A 19,166-nucleotide genomic window follows, 5' to 3' on the forward strand; every position below is an offset into this window, starting at 1 on the left:
GGATCAATCTGATGTCTGGTGCTGGAACCCTGCATAGAGAGTCAGAGAGATTTTTGCAAAGTCACTCTCAGCTCAGATCAGGTGTGTCCAATTAATTCCAATCTAGGAGAATGAGGGGTTGCAGTAACTTTATAAGGCACAGAGAAGAGCGTCTCCTCAGCTCTTTTCCACCTCCCTCTCTTTTACATGGAAAGGAGGGAAAGGTTTTCCTTTGCTTGGTTGTCTGCTGGCAGGGAGTGGTCTCTTCTGTTTTCCTGACTCCCCTGATCCCAGCCACTACTGGCTGTTGAAAGGTAAAGGGCCCTTCTCCCCCTCACCTGCCTCCCTACTGGCTGCTGCTAGGAGTGGGATTACATTGGTCCTTTCCTTCCTTCCCTTCCCACATTGAAAATGCATGGCTCCTGCACTATCAGTGAGTTTGATCAGTGCTCCTCATTTTCCCTGGCCATATATAAATCAGCCTGGCAGCAAATTGATAATCCACAGTCTTCTTGCTCTGCCTTGGTCTGTAACTGACCATGTATCACAGCCACAGATCTTGAAGGAGTTTCATGCACAGCCCTTAAAAGCTGTGTATGTGGACCTAGAGCAGAAGGCAAAAGGATCACTGATCCGGAGAGGTCTCTGAGGCCATTTTTAAAGCAGTTGGAACTGAGGAACCCCACAATCATAATGATGTCCCTTAAAGAAAACAGAGATGGGGGCAAAATTCAGACCAGAATTTCAAACATTTTTAAATGTAGCCATGTTCTGATCCAGTGGTTCAGTTTAGTCCATTATAAAGACAGGAGACATTTGTAAAATATAGATATTGTTATATTATCGGGAAGTGCTATACATGTGCTGGGCCCCGTTCAAGACACAAACTAAAGACAGGTACTGCCTTGAAGAGCTTACAATCTAGAGGGTAAAGTCACTCCGCTCATCAGGAGTCTTTCTATTGACTTCCATGGGCTTTGAATCAGGCCTTCAGAGACAAGATATGCTGGGAAATCAAGAGGAGGGAATAATTTATGTTTTTTATATATCTATATGATTATGTATCTGGGGCCAGATTCTCAGCTGGTATAAACTTGCATAGTCAATTAGCCATTGATACATGGATTTACAACAGATGAGGATCTCTAACTACATATTTACTCTTTTATTATGAATTCACAAATTGTGGGCATGGCAGAAAAAAAACAGGCTTAAGGAGGGATTTGAATAAGCACGGAGGACGGTGGTGATTTGGCAAGCTGGGATTCAGAGGCCATTCTACACATAAAGAGCAGCCTGGAAAGAAGAACTTAGTTTAGAGTGTGAGAAGGAAACCAACAGAATGGTGAGACAAGTACTGGCTGGGTCTGACTTTAGATTTCAAACTCTTCCTATGTCCAGAGCCATTTGAAACTGGGCTTTTATTTCAAACCTATTTATTAAAAAATAAACATAGAGAGGGACCATTTAAACCCCTCATAAACAGCCAAAGAAGATGCTGATTTGTGCACAGCAGCATTCTGTATACAGGTATGATTTTTATTACCAACGTGTAACTTGAACATCAATTGCTAAGACTTATTTGCTTCCCAGAGAGTAGACTCTCTCTCAAAATGGCCTGTATTTCTCCACATTTGAATTCAGTGAGGAAAATTACACTGTAGAACAGCAAAGCTAATAAACATTTAACATTTTAGCAAAGGAAATAGGGCCTGATCCAAAGCCTACCAAACTCAATGGGAGTCATTCCAATGAATTCAGAGGGCTTTGGCTCAGGTCATAGAATGTCAATACAAAAAAGATTTGCTTTCCTTCTCCCCTGAATGTTAGTTTTCCAGTCTGAGATCATCCTCACTCTGCTCACATGCCAGCTTCACACTGTTCCTTAAGTTTCATAAGGTCTTGCACCAGGCTGTGATCTGCTCCATGTGTAACTTTCATAATGTTATAAGCCTTGAGAAGAGAGAGGAAAAGGGACAGGTTAGTTCACCATTTCTTACCTTCAAGTTCACATCTGCAGCTTTACTTTAGGGCAGTGATTTTCAACCTGGGGCATGCAGAGGTCTTCCAGGGAGTACATCAACTCATCTAGATATTGGCCTAGTTTTATGACAAGCTAGATAAAAAGCACTAGTGAAGTCAGTGCAAACTGAAATTTTATACAGACAACGACTTGTTTATATCACTCTATAAACTATACACTGAAATGTGAGTACAATATTCATATTCCAATTGATTTATAATTATATTGTAAAAATGAGAAAGTAAGCAATTTTTCATTAATAGCAAGCTGTGACACTTTTTTATTTTTATGTCTGATTTTGTAAGCAAATAGTTTTTAAGTGAGGTGAAACTTGGGGGTACGCAAGACAAATCAGGCTCCTGAAAGTGGTACAGTCGTCTGGAAAGGTTGAGAGTCACTGTTCTAAGGAACACAGTCTACATGTGGACTTGCCAATGCCACCTACTCTGCTGCTCCCTGTCTATTGTGCTGGTGATTCCCTGCCTTAGAAATTCCTGAAATGCCCCCATCTTAAGTCACACCAAGGCCATTACATCTCATAAGACATTTCCCGATTCATTCATACTGCTTTTGACAGATTCCTGCTCTGGTTCTCAAGTCTGAGAGACCAGATTTCAATCATTCTGCTGTTGGGGAAGAATCTTTTCTTAAACAGTGTTCGGAAACTCACAGTATTCTTGCCAGCAACTTAGAGAAGTATGGGCTGGATGAATGAACTATAAGGTGGATAGAAAGCTGGCTAGATTGTCGGGCTCAACGGGTAGTGATCAATGGCTCCATGTCTAGTTGGCAGCTGGTATCAAGTGGAGTGCCCCAAGGGCCAGTCCTGGGGCCAGTTTTGTTCAATATCTTCATTAATGATCTGGAGGATGGCGTGGATTGCACTCTCAGCAAGTTTGCAGATGACACTAAACTGGGAGGAGAGGTAGATATGCTGGAGAGTAGGGATAGGATACAGAGGGACCTAGACAAATTAGAGGATTTGGCCAAAAGAAATCTGATGAGGTTCAACAAGGACAAGTGCAGAGTCCTGCACTTAGGACGGAAGAATCCCATGCATCGCTACAGACTAGGGACCGAATGGCTAGGCAGCAGTCCTGCAGAAAAGGACCTATGGGTTACAGTGGACAAGAAGCTGGATATGAGTCAATAGTGTGCCCTGGCTGCCAACAAGGCCAATGGCATTTTGGGATGTATAAGTAGGAGCATTGCCAGCAAATAGAGGGATGTGATCGTTCGCCTCTATTCAACATTGGTGAGGCCTCATCTGGAGTACTGTGTCCACTTTTGGGCCCCACACTACAAGAAGGATGTGGAAAAATTGGAAAACATCCAGCAGAGGGCAACAAAAATGAGTAGGGGACTGGAACACATGACTTATGAGGAGAGGCTGAGGGAACTGGGATTGTTTAGTCTGCGGAAGAGAAGAATGAGTGGGGATTTGATAGCTGCTTTCAACTACCTGAAAGGGGGTTCCAAAGAGGATGGCTCTAGACTGTTCTCAGTGGTAGCAGAGGACAGAACAAGGAGTAATGGTCTCAAGTTGCAGTGGGGGAGGTTTAGGTTGGATATTAGGAAAAACTTTTTCACTAGGAGGGTGGTGAAGCACTGGAATGCGTTACCTAGGGAGGTGGTGGAATCTCCTTCCTTAGAGGTTTTTAAGGTCAGGCTTGACAAAGCCCTGGCTGGGACGATTTAGTTGGGGATTGGTCCTGCTTTGAGCAGGGGGTTGGACTAGATGACCTCCTGAGGTTCCTTTCAACTCTGATATTCTACGATTCTATGAACCTTATTTGGAATTGAAATAATATACATAATCTGGTGGGATGAAACGGCTCCTCTTTGTATAACATACCAGAGCAGTCAATGGGAACAAGCACGATGGTCTTTAGAGTAGGGCGGTTAGGGTACCCACCTGGAAAGAGCGAAACCTAGGTTCCAATCCCTGCTCCAGCGTGGAGATTCAAACCTATATCTCCCATTCCCCTGCTGAGTTCCTAACGATGGGGTTAAACATTACAACATAGGCAGCGTCTCCTGATCATTTTATGAATTGAGCCCTTTAAAAATGCCCAGAAACAAAACATTTTGGGTCAAACGACCTGTTTCATTTAATCCAAAATGGACGTTTTCAATTTGCAACTTTTTGTTCGGCGTTTTGGTTCAACCCAAATCACCTTTCTTCCCCCTTGATTTGAAACTGCCAGCGAACTAAAAAAATCAGTGATTCGCCCAGCTCTGGTCACCACTAATGAACATAACACTTCTCTTCCCTCCCAGACACCTTACCGTTACGATGGCAAATATTGCATCTGGTCTCTCTCATTTTCTCTTTCCAGGGTGAACATCACCTTATTGCAGAGGGCTCCAATTAAACCCTGCATTAAGGGTCCTATCCTGGTTCCATTAAAATCAATGGCAAGTTTATCAATGACATCTTAAACCCTAATCCTGGAGCCACTGGAGGGCTTAAGTGGTGCTGAGGGCCTTGTGCAGGCCTGCTATCCTGGCGTGATTTTCACGCAGTGTAAAACACTTTCTACCAAGCTGAAGCTCAGAAAGGCAAATGCAGTTTTTGTTTTCGGAACACTAGCCTGTTCTCTTAAGCTTTTCAGACTTCCCACAGTAAGTAACAGAGATGAGGCTGGATCTTGTGGTCTCCCTCTCAGTTTAAGGAATAAATCTAATTATGAAGAACTACAGTAATCGTACCGCTGCAACACAGGGCATGGTGTCATCAGCCACACAGTTTCTCCCTCAAGAATATAAAAACCCATTAGATGATTGGTATGAATGTGCCTCTATGAATGCAAATGAAAGCACAGCACATTCATTTGTGTCTGATTTTCACTGGGATTGGACGAGGTGCTGAACATCAAAGATGCATGTATCCGTATGCAAATGTATTGACGCATCACTCCATCATGATGAAAGAAGAAAGCAAACTGCATTGCACTGATGTGGTACAATGTGAAGGCCAGTGTACTGGAGAAATTATTTTTGTTTCACCTGTGTCTCTTGATTAAAACAAATGCTTGTTACACAGGGTAAAGGAAGAACAAAAGCCTTTAGATTCAGCCTCATTTTACAATAATCACAGCTACTGTTGCTCACACAGAATGGAAGCAAGGTCTAGAACAAAAATCTGTTTATATAAAGGGGGATTTCTCAGGTGTTGCATGGCAACTGGGCTGAGAGGGTTTACCCCGCTTTCTCTTCCACTTACCAAAGGGTAATAATGGTGCTGGGTTATGCTAGGAAAGGACACAGCTCAGCATCTGGATAATGTGTCACCATAGTGTGTATAAAAATTTTCTTATTTGCATGTTTATAAACATCATGCCACTACCTCAGCTACTGGGATTACAGTGAAGAAATTGATCCCGCTCATTTATAGTGATGGGCACACTAGAGTGGAGGGACAGGTTAGTGCTGTAACAGGGGACTCATGAGCAAAACATCCAGGCAGCGGGGACTCTGCATTGAATAGAATGGCATGGCTAGGATGCCGGGGACAGGACCAGTTACACACTGAGCGTCTGCTCACAGAGCTGCACCTCCTCAGGAAGAGATCCATGGGTCACAGGGAAGCGAACCACGTAGTGCCACCTGTTAGTGGGATGCTGTGTGCTCTGTCCTCCAGGGTAAGTGAGCTGGGTGAGAAACCTAGTCCTTCTTCCAGGCCTTTTAAGGGGTGATAACTGCCCCAACAGGTCCCAGAAGCAAGTAGTTCCTGTGCTCAGGTAAATGCAGGGACTGAACTTTGCCCAGCCATTCACTGCCCCAACCTGCCTTGTGCAGCCAGTTAAAGGCCACATGCCATCTGGCCTCAAGTGTCACAAAACCATGGAATGATGGGGCAGTGGCCATTACCCAAGCCCCAAGGATAGAGTAAAAGCCGAGAAGGAACGGTGCTGCAGCCCTACGGAACAGCCATGGGATGGAAGATGAATTCCAGCCCCCTGCTCCACTTAGTTCCCCAAAGTCCAGTTGTGCGCAAGCTTTGAATGGTGAGGAATTACCTTTCTGAACTGTGATAGGTGATTACTATTTAAATCAGTTTTTAATGCTTTGGTCAACAAGTGCCCTAGAAGTCAATCATACCTCTTTCCTTGACAGAGGTTTCCCATGTGCTCTAGGCACACACTTCTGCCGTTGACCTAATATGACAGTGCTGCTCCTTCAGGTATCTTTTCTCCTGATAGCTCACTTGTGCACTTCCATTATTGCCAATTTATTAGAACCATTCCTGGCTCCTCAAAGCCAATCTGCAGCTCAGCTACAGCTATTTGCTGGCAAATGTTTCACTGAACTATAATCTTACTCTCCCGTGTTCATTTTTTTTCAAACTTTTTAGTAAGGCAGAGTTATAATAAAACATTAATATACTAGATCATAGATCACCCGTTCAGGATCAGGTTAATATTCAAAGAACCTGGCTAAAGATTCTGGCTTGCCAGCTGGGCAGCCCTCCTCTTCTGAGTATGCTAAACAGTGTGACCAAATTTCTAAATACTTATCCTCCTCTTGTGCATATACTTTGTGTGAAAGCTTTTCCACTACAAGGACAGTCTATATTTTACTATACCACAGTTCCATAGTGGGGTCACATTTTTTCAAATCACGAGCAATACAGAGTCTAGCTATTAACAATAAAAAAAGAAATTAATTTGCCTTTGTTAAAATGAGCCAGTTTCAGATTGTATTCCAGAAGTACAGTATTGCCTCCCTGTAATGTGGCCATTTCCTACTGGAGGATCTAATGTATTCTTACAGCCAGAAATTCACTATGGTGGAGAGGGCCATTACAAGGTCCTTTGCATCATTTAACCCCCAATTTGGAGCTGCGGAGACAAGAGGTAAATGGTGCAGGCGGGCGTTGATAGTGGGCTGACATGGAATGCAGCAATAGGGGCAGCCAAGGGGAAGGGGCATGACATTTGTGTATTCGGGGGTCTTAATACACTGCACACATAATGCAGAGGGGGTTGTCAACCCACAAGCTGGAGTAGTGGCTGTGGAAATCAGATTACATGGGATTTACATGAGTGATGTGAATCTCACTCAGATCCCAATTCCTTCTGTCTATCCCAAATCCTTCTCCTTAACACTAACACTGAAATCAGTCTGGCTAACGTTCCAGGAAGGATGATATTCAGTGTTGGAATGCATTAAACAGAGGACTAGAGTATAGCAGTTCCTGAACACAGGGAGGGACTCTAACATATCTAATTGCAAAGGGCCAAATCCAGCCCCAGCATAACTTTATGACTTTATGAGAGTTACACCAGGGATGGATTTAGCATAAGAAGCCACATTTTACTCTGATTTACAAGGTAGCACAAGGCAGCCCGTTAGTCCCCTTCACAGGCTACCTACGTTACCGGTCTCCCCAGTTTCATGCAGGTGGATGAGGGGAGGGCAGGCCGCATGGGGAATGGGTGGACCCTCAGCTTTGGCTTTCTCAATACACCAACCAGTGCAGCTGAGCTGGCACAGATGGGGAAGTAATTAGCTAAGGTGAAGATCAATAGCAGATTACTCATCCATGAAAGAAAGAGGGGAGCAAGGCTGGACATTGTGATTCTGTGATTCCCTGTTCCCTCCCTGGTCAGTTCCTGGAGAAACACTGCTATGTGCCACCCCTTACTGAAGGTTTCAGAGTAGCAGCCATGTTAGTCTGTATCTGCAAAAAGAACAGGAGTACTTGTGGCACCTTAGAGACTAACATATTTATTGAGCATAAGCTTTCGTGGGCTACACGAATTTGTTAGTCTCTAAGGTGCCACAAGTACTCCTGTTCCCCTTACTGAAAGCAGATCTTAAAGTGGCAAGCTGACCCCAAACTGGCAATATAGTTTAAAACAACCAAACACCCCTTTAGTTCATCCAAATCATACATTCAGCCAGTTCTATGGGGATTCTCCTGATGACCATTTCTATCTAGTTTCTTACAATAACATAAGAGAATCAGAAAAACTAATACCAGGCAAGATGCATGTACACCCACTAGAATGTTATAGTAACATCTATGAAAGCTGAACTCGGACTGAGGACTCATTCCATCTCCTGACCAGGGAACTGCGCATGTTCGCAAGCTATAAATGTCATAGGGGAAATGGCAACGCATATTAGCTGGCACCAGACAGCCATATGGCTCATTGCTGAATAATGAAAAGGAACCAGAATTTATTACTTTCTCATCAGCTTTTTTAATAACCACAATTGGACACAATTTAAATTAAACCTATCAAGTGAGGATTTAACTTACTAAGACTAGCTAGGACAGACATCACATTAAATACTAATTTATTATTAAAAACATGGAAGTTCTCAACTATTCAACATACATTCATAATCAATTGTTAAACCTCAATCAACCTGTAAACAATTTTGTAAGGAATATAAAATAGTAATTTACACATGTAGTATATGGATGTTAAGTAATGGGAATACAAATATACAGACAATGTCTGCATTGAAGGAGACAGCTCTTAAGTTCCTCAATTGTATCACTGCTAAACAAACATAGAAGATAAATGGAAAAGAAATAAAATAATATCAATCTATACTTTGGGTCAGAGCGTGCTCTCAGTTATTCTCATGGAACTGAGAAAAAAATCAAGCCCATTTACAAGGACCATCCCAGGGAAAAGGAGGAGAAAGAGGCAAAATGATCTTATGGGTTTCAGAGTAGCAGCCGTGTTAGCAGCCGTGTCTGTATTCGCAAAAAGAAAAGGAGTACTAGTGGCACCTTAGAGACTAACCAATTGGTTAGTCTCTAAGGTGCCACTAGTACTCCTTTTCTTTTTGAAAATGATCTTAGTGCATCTGCATCTTGAAATTCAGGGTGTACAGAATCCAACCACATAACGTTAAGAAGAATGGGACAAACTCTGCTCTCCATTACATCAGTGCAGCTCCACTGTCCTCAGGGGCAATCAGCAGGTGACCATTAATACACTAAGCCTGATGTTGCTCATATTGCTGTCAGTGGCTGCCATCTTCACCTGTACCATGCTGTTGTTTAGTGCTTGTCTCTCACTCTATGTCTTACAAGTGGGGAACTGAGGCACGGAGGCAAAGTGACTTGCCCAAGACCACATAGGAAATCCGTGGCAGAGCAAGAAACAGACCCCTCGGAAAAGAAGGAGGGTTCAGTGTGTAGGGCACTGGATTGGGACTGTGGAGACCTGGATTCAATTCTTTGTTCTACCACAGCCTTCAAGTGTGATGTTGGGCAACTGACTTCACCTCTGTGTGCCTCATTTCCCTACCTGTAAAAATGGATAAAAGTGCTTCCCTATCTCACTGGGATAAACACATTAAAGGTTGTGAGGTGCTCAGATACTAGGGTGATGAGGCCATAGAAGTACCGTAGATACAAAGAACCCACATCTCCTGAGTCAGAGGGTAACCGCAAGGCCATTCTCGCTCCCCAGCCCACCTCATTCTGTGTAGCTTGGGCTCCTTTGTTTCAGTAACAATCATCAGACGCTATGACATTTTCTATTGCTCCTTTCTACTGAGCTAAGAAGCTTTTAGGAATCATTTATCATTTAAGAGTACAACAAGTTCTGGAGGGAAAGGAGTCTGAGCTCAATGTAAATGATTATGCAGCACAGAAGGTGATGATTTGGGGGTAGACAGCTATGAGGATCACTTCTTTTAATTTGCTAACTTACACACATGGGGAAAATATAATGCCCAGATACCTGCATGGGACTCCCATTCACTTCAATGGGAGCTGTGCATATGCATCCAAAGCCATGACTCTGGCTGTGTATGCTAGGGATATGGAAATGGTGAATAGGCTTTGTTTCTTTGTGAGAATGAATGTCCTTGCCCCTGGTCTGATGGAGCCATAACCTTATTGATATATGACTTAAGCTGATGAAAAGGCTTGACATTTCCCAGAATTCCACAGAGCCGTGGGGTGCAAATGTTCTCTACGCCCAAGTTTCCTCCCACTTACACAATGTATCTCCACTGACTTCAGCAGAGTTACTCCAGATTTACACTAATGTAAGTGAGAGAAGACTCAGGCCCCCGTGTACAGCATCAGCTATTTCTGCTTGCTCGGCTACACGGTAGCAGCTTCTGGGTAGCGCCAAGTCTCACATGAACGCGAGTCCCACAAAGAACATGACAGGAGTGAGTGTAAAATGAAACTGCTGCTTCAGCCAGCCTTGTAGCAAAGCATACCAATTAGGTGCTGTGTAGCGCTTGTGTTTTGTGATACAGTTTCAACAGAAAGCCTTGCCTGGCGTCAGTGCTGAGCCCCGTCCTAGCCTAGCAGCAAAAAGACAAAAGGATGGAGCAGATGGCTTTCTGAGGCAATGAGCAGAGGAAAAAAGGAGAGAGTGTCAGACACCGGAGATGGGGAGAGAAACTGGTATAGGACCTCACTGTGTGTAGCTCCTTCAGGCCTGACTCTGAAATGGGCAACATCAATATTACAAAGTAGTAGCCAGAAGGCATTGGGGCAGCAAGTCTTATTGGGAGCTTGGGATGGGAGATGACTTATAACCTAATGTCCCAAAAGCTGCTGTGGAGCAGAGATACAAACCGCCTGTGTGTGTGTTTTCTTCAATATTTTTTAAATGGTAATAATGGTAATATAATGGCAGAGCAGAGCCTGGGGTGGAAGGAAGGGAATATAAACTCAGTTCAGGCACAACAGGGACGGCTTAAACCTGGAATATAACTAGATAGGAAGCATCTGCCAAAACGGATCCCAGTGAGAGAAAGAATTGGAATGATAAAAAATAGCATGGATTAACAGAAGCTGCTCACTGATTTGAAGTGGGGCTTGTAAGAAAACACAAGTGTTAAAACAAATTGAGCTCCTCTCTCAACTCACAGAGCCCAGAACCTGTGGAAATGTGGGGAAGGGCTTCTGTTTGGGAGCAGGAGGGTGGGGAATGCAGCACAACCATTGCTATCCTCCTTCCACAGTTCCCATTGGAATTACACCCACTTTTCCTCCCTCGTAGGAGAAGAAGAGCATCTGGCCATTTAACATTACCAGTTTCTCCTTCTTTTTTACCCTTCACACCCACTCTGACAAGGAACAACTCAGGGCATAGTCAGAAATAAGAAGAAGGGAGAAGAACTGCATAAGGCACTGAAATATTTTTACCCTTCTCCAATTTAATAGCTGTTTTCCATTCAAGGTTAGGGGGTGATTAATGGCACCTTTGTGCTACTGACTAGTAATTAAAAATGACTGATATTAAAGGAAGCCTGCACTTGAAACACTAAGCAACAATGACCCATCACCACGCTCTGCAGTTATTGCCTGGGGAGTTGGCACTGAGAGAAAGACTGGGGAATGGTATTCAGAAGCGTAAGGTGCAATCAGAGCTGGAAGGGGAGGAAAATATGGAGGATTCATGGAGGATATGGGAGGGGAGGAACACAGTAGTCAACACTGACCTGCTTCAAGGTTTCCAGTGCTTGAGAAAACATGTCTTGAGTATGCTGCAATTTGCCCACTCTCATCAACTGGACAGCCCTCAAGGGATGAAAGCTGGAATAATACAGTCTGTGGAGAAGAGGAGGAAAAATATAGTGTCACTCTGTCAGCTCTCACCTTCACAGTCTCTGCCTCCGTGGAGAGCTATTAGGGTGGGACTGCAAAATCATTGTGAATTTTAATAAAGTACTCAGAGAAAATTAGCTGCACTACTAAGAAGCATGAAATACTGAGGGGAATTAACAAATTATTATTGTCTGTCTCTGTGGAATACCTTTTACATTATCCTGTTAGAAAGTGACAGGGGATGGGATTATCTCATACACTACTGTTGGATAGTACAGTCACATTTACTGTACTTGGTGTTCAAAAAAAGAGAGAGAGAGACTTTCAGTCTCAATACCACCAAAGCGATTTCATTTTCAAAGGGAAGTTTCAACATGGAGCCCAACCCTGGATTCCTCATTCAGGGTAAACCCACAGGAGAGGAAATGCATGGAAACCTTATGACAAAAACAGTGTGTGTGCTGATTTTGAGAGCTGCCTGTGGAGTTCCCTCCCATAAAACAGTTGGGAGAGAATATGTTCCAGGAAGCTTCTAGTCACAGGGCTGGGCATTGTCTGGACAAGGTATCAAGAGCAAGTAGGACGTATTTGATCTCTCACAAATGCTCTCAATTATCTCAGTTTTACACAAGGCCAACGCTCCATTTCACTCCTGACTTAAATTAGTTTAGGCGGATGAAAGCAGAATCACGATTCACGCCCTCTTGTGTTTAGAGCAGGGAACACATGTAATGCTGTGGTACCACAGTACACTGTGGAAGTGTCAGCATTGAATGGCAACCATTCCGCATTTCCAAAATTGCAGAGCATATCTTTATTAATCATGCACGTTGAAGATTAAGGACCAAAGCATATGATTCCGCAAGGATAAGCATCACCTCTGATCAATATAAATAATCCATTTTCTCCATTACACCAATAATGAACTCTTAAAGGTTCTTTCTGAGTATAATCATTGGAAGAAGCGCTGACTATAAAATCCCTGGGAAGAGACATGTCCTCTTTTACAATTCAGTAGGAACATTTTCAAAATGGTGGACTAGATTCTCCTTTCACTTATCCTGTCCTTACCTACGGGATTCCACTAACTTCAGCAGATTTATTTCTGATTTACACCATTGTAGGTGAGAGGAGAATTAAGCCCATTGTCTGGAGAAATTAAAAATAAATAACCTGATAACAAATTAAATGATTTGAACAAGTCGGATGTGCAGGAAATGCGCAGAAAATCCATATGAAAGGGGGATAAATTACCTTCCCCTTTCACTCTATGCTGAAAATGCAACCCTGAGTAAATATAGGCATCTATTTCAATAGCAATGAAGTAGAAAGTTCCCTGATTACAAATTCCAAATGAAGTATGGAAATATAAACATCATGTAAAGTAAACACAAAGAAAGTTTCTGTTGATTCCAAAAAGCTGCCACGAAGATATACAAAGATACATAGGTAACGTATTTCTGACACATGCACAATATGGATGAGACCCAGCAACAACAGCCTCTTCCCCCAGAAAGCCCCCCTTCAAGCAGCAAAAGCCAACTCATCCTTAAAATAGCCAAAAAAATTATCCCATGCCTTCAAAATCTCCATCCTTTGTAACCACAAAGCACTATGGGGATGCGTTAGATTGCAAGATGATTTGTTTGGCCTTTTCTCTGACCAAAAGGAATTGAGAACCACTAGACCAGAGTGAAGAAAAAGATCAGCAGTAGCAGTGTCAGTAGCTAGTGAATATGGCAGTCAAAGTTTTCAAGAATCCATGACTCCGAACAGACAATTGGTTTGAACACTTGAAAATAACCAGTGAGTTTATTTTTAGTTTTCAGTTTCGGTTGTTACATCTATTGGCACGGGGACATCCATCCCCAGTTATACTGGAGGAAAAATGTAATAGAAGCTGAGTAGGTCAGATTCCAGTGTGATTACAGAGGAGTAATAGTAACTTCAATAACGATGACTTAGGGGGTAGACATGGTTAGCTGGCAATCAATTACAATACCTCAGTAAAACCTTCTAATATCCATATAAATGGTACATATCTGATTGTATGCCTCTATCCCCACCAACTGTAGGTCAGTATGACTGCTACACTGGAGGACGGGCTAAAATGGGGCCCAGCTGGGGCCACCCCCTGCAGCACCCCATAGATCCAGAATTGTGTAGGGAAGACCACCACCCACAGCTCTGGGATCACTAGGACCCGATGGTGCCTCCCCCTTCCCCACCATGTGGCCTTGGGGGAAACTGCAGAGAGGAACCAGCCAGAGCTGCTGCAGAAGCAGCCAAAGAAGGGACCTCCAGACATTCCGAGAACTTTCTACACTTTTGACTGCACTTCCTGTGCCCTATGCTGATTGCCTGTTTGTCCAAACCTCTCCCTCCCCTTTCCTCAGTTTCATCTTAGCTTCACTCCAGGCCTGCCCCTCCTATCCTCTTTCCCCCCTGCCCTGTCTCCTTCATCCCCCCTTCCTTCCCTTTTCTTTCAATTTATCTGATGCCCTCCTATTTAAACCTACCTAAAAGAAATCATGGCACTAACATGACATTTGCTACCATCACACGGTTCACTTTGCTAGTGCATTCTACTCCTCTGCTCATCCTGTATCCATCTGTAAACTCTCCAGCTCAGGGACTGTCTGCTACTCTGTGTTTGTACAGTGCCCTATTCTTGGTTGGTCTTTAGGCACGACTGTAATAAACATGAATATAACATAATAATAATAGGCTTCTGAGGCCCTGATCCTGCCATGTCTAGCATGCATGCAGGCTGCTGAGCCTGTGCAGAGCCCCTCTGCCTTCAGCGGGGCTGTGTGTGGGCATAGCAGTTTGCTCATGCGCGACTGTGGCTCTAACTTGTAAGCTTCTCAAGGCCAGAGATGTCTCTTCCATTGTGTCTGTGGAATGTCATGAACGGTGGGGCCCCAATCTTGAATAATAACAACTGATGTCAGTGGAGCTAGACCAGATTTCCTAAGGTTTATCTGAGATAGAATCTGTCCCTGTATCTAAATGGATATTTGTGTCCAGTTCTTAAGATAACTGGAATCCAGGAAGATTTAGGATTATGGTATATACGATACTAGACGAAGCAGAAGGCAATTAAACAATATGTCAGGCTCACAACCAAGAACACTTCCAGCCGTAAACTAACGCAAGTGGAAATTTAAGAGGAGGTGGTAGAGGAAGCAAGCGTGAAACTGAGCGCTGAGTACATAAATATTTACAAAACTGTTTTACTGTGCTGATTTATGTGCTGATCTTATGCATGTGTTTAGTTACATTTTGCGAGCCTTCGTGCTAACGTTTGAAATAGCTGTTTAGCCACCATTTTCTGGAATAAATCTGTTGAACTATTGGAACATCTGTGTAGGCACATCCATTGGGCAACCTTACAAGACGAATCTGAACAACATGCAGCTCTTCCGGGAGAAATGTGAAGAGGCAAAATACCGTTGGCTTCTTCCAGGCATCCTCATTCCTGTGTACTGTCAAAAAACTGGCGCATGGCAAGGACTAAGATGATGTCTCAGGTATTTGTGAACCAATATATTATCCCCAACAGTTGCTCTGATCAAAACAAGTGGTTAAAATTAAGACTCAGGAACGGATTCACCAGCCAGGGGATTGACATCTAAAGATCATCACTAAGAGGCTAAAGACCCTTACACAGAAACACATACTTTAAAAAGCACTAAGACTCAAAGAATCTTACAGCCTCAATCTAGGAAGGATTTTCATGGATTTATCTGGGCCTAAGGTATAGTAAGAGCAGAGAAACTTATTGTGGTCAGGTGCCAGAGAGGTTATCCTAGCTTCTTAACCCTTTACAGGTGAAAGGGTTTTTCCTCTGGCCAGGAGAGATTTTAAAGGTGTTTACCCTTCCCTTTATATTTATGACAGACACTAAGGAAGGAAACTGGAATTATTGGAACTGGAACTTGCTGAAAGTTCACCCCAATAAACATCGAATTGTTTGCACTTTTGGAGTTCAGGTATTGTTGCTCTCTGTTCATGCAAGAAGGACCAGGGAAGTAAGTGGGTGAAGGAATAAGCCCCCTAACACCACACACTATATATACTACCTGTATGGCCCTGAGGATGTCACATGGACCACAGCTGTGTGCTGATTGGGCCAAAAGCAGCCATTGGTTGAGAACCACTGAGTGATAGTACCCTGCAGGCCTCTGACTGGTCAAGTGCACTATTTAACCCTGGATGGGGCCCCAAGAAGTGGTCTGGGCAACTATACAGATTTCTGGCCTGCTGCAACTCCAGATATCACCTTGCTTTCTGATCTCTGATCTTCAGTCCTATCCTGACTCTTGCTTTCTGATTCCAGCCCGGTACTACCTCTGATCTCTGGTCTCTAAACCCGGCCTGACTGTGACCCTGACTCTTCCTTATTGCATCTGGCTCTAGCGATTCCTCAACTCCTGCTCATGGATTACCATCTTGTGGCCATCCTTGACATATGGACACCAGCCCAGCTGGGAGTTTTAGGCCAGATTGCCTATGTCCCAGTCCCTTACAGAGGAAGACTTTTCAGTTCTGTAGACTATCAAGTTATGGGTCTGCACTTGCAGCTGGTGAAAGCTTTCAATGGAACTATGCCAATTTACACCTGCTAAATATATGGCCCGTATTCTAAAAAATGAGATTTAATTATCTTTGCTTCCATAGCTACAAACTACTTTGAAATAATCAACTCCTTTTCCAGTTCAGCCATGATTTTTGCCTGGATGATCTCCTGCAACAGTAGCTGACTATATGCTTTGTGGAGAAGTATTTCCTTTGCTTTGTTCCAAATATATCTGCTGTTCATTTCTTTGAGGGACCTCTTGGTGTCCTCATATTACAGGACACCATAAAATAAAAAAGCAAGGACTGATTTGTTTTAGTTATGCACTTCATTTTCTTTAATACTGTACCACAATCAAATCCATTCAATTTCTACCCTTTCCTGGCTAAATAATCAGAAATTTTGCATTCTCTTGTGAGTTTAGCTAGCATTTGGTATTAAAAAAGAGAGCATCTATACCCACTATCATTTCTGATGCTTTACAATTTAAAACAGATTAATAGATTTGCACTATTTTCTGTAATTCAATTTGTGGGGCTCACACTTACACCTCTGTCTTCAGTCTGATCTGATTTAAAACTCTCAGGATTTATAAACCCTGAAATGAGGGTTTATAATGGAAATGTTAAAAGACCTTTTAATTTGGTGACACTAAGGGCTGGTGCTACACATGGTTTTAATTTGTTCTCTAACGTCTCTTGGTGTAAGTTAAGTAAATACAACAGCATAGAAGACCCGAAGTAGTTTAAGGATCTCTAGCAACAGAGAGAGAATTAAGAATGAGCTACCAGGCTACAGGAAATATGATGAGCAGAATGCAGAGGTGTCAGCATCAGCCTTCTGAAGGAAATGTATTATCTAAAGCTGGTGGAATTCATTGTAAATAAATTATCCAACAAGTTTGACCTAATTTTCTGTTTTGACTCAATCTTGATTTCTTTGACTATGCTCATTATTCATGATTTCAACAAAATACCAAATTTTACCAAATTTCAACCTGTCGGTTATTTGTAAACTGTTCTCAGCTATTTGCTCTTTGTTATACAATGTGTGATTGGTCACCTAATTCACATATTTTTTCTGCTCCTTGATTGAATGGCTGAAATTTTTTAAACAAAAGAATTATGGGAAACATATTTTCAGCATAAATTTAAGGAGAAATAATGATTTGTGCTAAAATACATGAAATGTGTGGTATCTATTATCATGTCCACAAATAAATCAGTGGTTGTGTGAATACTCAAACAACAAATTCTATGACCTCAACAATAAAAGTAGTCTGAACTATATTCAGTCATAGATTCGAAGGCCAGAAGGGACCATGATCATGCAATCCTCCTACACAACACAGGCCATAGAATTTCACCTGGTAATTCCTGCATCAAGACCAGTAACTTGAAGTTGAAGTAGAACATATGTGGAAATTCACTATTCAGAAGAAATAGTCTGAAATCACTTTTTTATATAATTCAACCAACCAGTTCTAGTGCTTTTAACATAATTTAACCAGCCCCATGCAAGAGCATTGCCCGGCAGCTAGTGTAGAAATGGCACTGGCATTTAGTGTAGAGACAGTCTCTCCACCAGTCTATTGACTGGAGAGCTCAACATATTCAAAGTTGAAAGAAAATATGAAGGGAAATATTTTTGAAACAGGACTAAAGCATTTTGCTTTGTACTTTAAATGGTAAGGGCAGAATATAATCCGCAAGCCTTTAAAAGCAGTACCGACTAACATGCTATTGTGTCTGTGTTTGGGAAGGTGGGCTCAGGATTATCTCCTTTTTTAAAGTCTTATTCTTTCTAGCTTTTTTTTATTTCATTTTGTTCTTAACAACCTCCCATTTATTACTGTGGATCAGATAAGATTAAACTCCTTCAGGACGTGACATTACCCTACCCCTCTATGTGGCAGGCCTGTCATTTTAGAACAGCAGACTGAATCCTTCACCTGGGGGAGAGGTGATATACTCCAGCTGCCCTGAAATGTTTATTGTCCGTTTTATTCCCCTGTCACAGTGTCTTGCTGAAACAATCAGAACAGCAGTGAACAATTTAATGCAGGCCTCACCCTTTTTTTAATCTTTCCCAAACTTGACCTCTGTAGATTAGGAGTGTGAAATTGGCTCCTTGGCACCAGGAGTCAGGATTTTCTAGTGCTAATTGCTAGTGTAATGTCTGAGTGACATGCCTAACAGCTCCACCAGCACTCAGAAGGAATGAAAGGGAAAATATCCTAAGATTTTTGCCCTTTAAAACCTCTCACACAATGAAGCAGTGAATGGTGACTTGCTGCTATATTACTGTAACACCTAGATTCAGGCCCCACTATTCTAAGCACTGTACAAGTACAGAATGAGAGAGTCCCCTGCCCTGAAGAAATGGGAAACTGACGCACAAAGAAATTAAGTGATTTGTCTCAGGTCACAATAGGAAATCTCTGGCAGAGCCAAGACTTGAACCTAGATCTCCTGACTGAGCCCTGAGCCAGTGTTTCAACCACAAGACCATCCTTTCTGCATGCAGAAGGCCTGAATCTCATTTAGCCAAGGGCTGTTTTACACAATTCTGACAGTGCAAAAGGGCCTTAATGGGATTGTAAATGTAATTTATGTCTTCTTTACACTGCTATAGTGATGTAAAGCAGCCGTAGTGGAAATAAAAATCAGGCCCAGAGCATTCAGTTTAGAAACTCTTGTGCCAAATCCTGAACTTCTTTTTGTTCCTTCAATGGGACTTTTGCCTCAGTAGGAAGTTCAGGATTTGGCACTACTAAATTATGGATCAAAATTCCCCTTCATCATATACAGATCTAGCAATGTCCCACTACACCTTGTTTCAGTAATTTAACTAACACGACCACATAATCAAACGCACGCCTAAATCAACTGAAGTCACAAGAAACATTAGATACCCATTGAATAAATTATTTCCTCGGTCCTTTGGTCTTTTTGCTGTGTTCCACATGCTGATAATTTGTATCAGGTTAATCAAATGGATAGCATCTCAGGTGCTGGCTCTGCTAAAATGTGAATTAT

The 19,166-nt window shown here is 42.5% G+C and overlaps 1 protein-coding gene across 4 annotated transcripts in view; it reads right to left on the reverse strand.

Annotated features, from left to right (window-relative positions):
- Positions 1-1,398: 1,398 nt before the first annotated feature.
- SMYD3 (SET and MYND domain containing 3) overlaps positions 1,399-19,166 on the reverse strand; it is a 663,495-nt gene continuing 645,727 nt past the window's right edge. For 3 of the 4 annotated variants that reach the window (XM_075126977.1, XM_075126980.1, XM_075126979.1), the window contains 2 exons: positions 11,441-11,549; positions 1,399-1,932 (listed from right to left, as the gene is read on the reverse strand). In XM_075126977.1, coding sequence (XP_074983078.1) covers positions 1,840-1,932; positions 11,441-11,549 — 202 coding nt within the window. In that variant the 3' untranslated portion in view covers positions 1,399-1,839. The remainder of the gene's footprint in view (positions 1,933-11,440; positions 11,550-19,166) is intronic. The other variant, XM_075126978.1, reaches the window with a different exon arrangement.

The sequence above is a fragment of the Caretta caretta genome, chromosome 3, assembly GCF_965140235.1.
Source record: "Caretta caretta isolate rCarCar2 chromosome 3, rCarCar1.hap1, whole genome shotgun sequence".
NCBI lineage: Eukaryota > Metazoa > Chordata > Testudines > Cheloniidae > Caretta > Caretta caretta.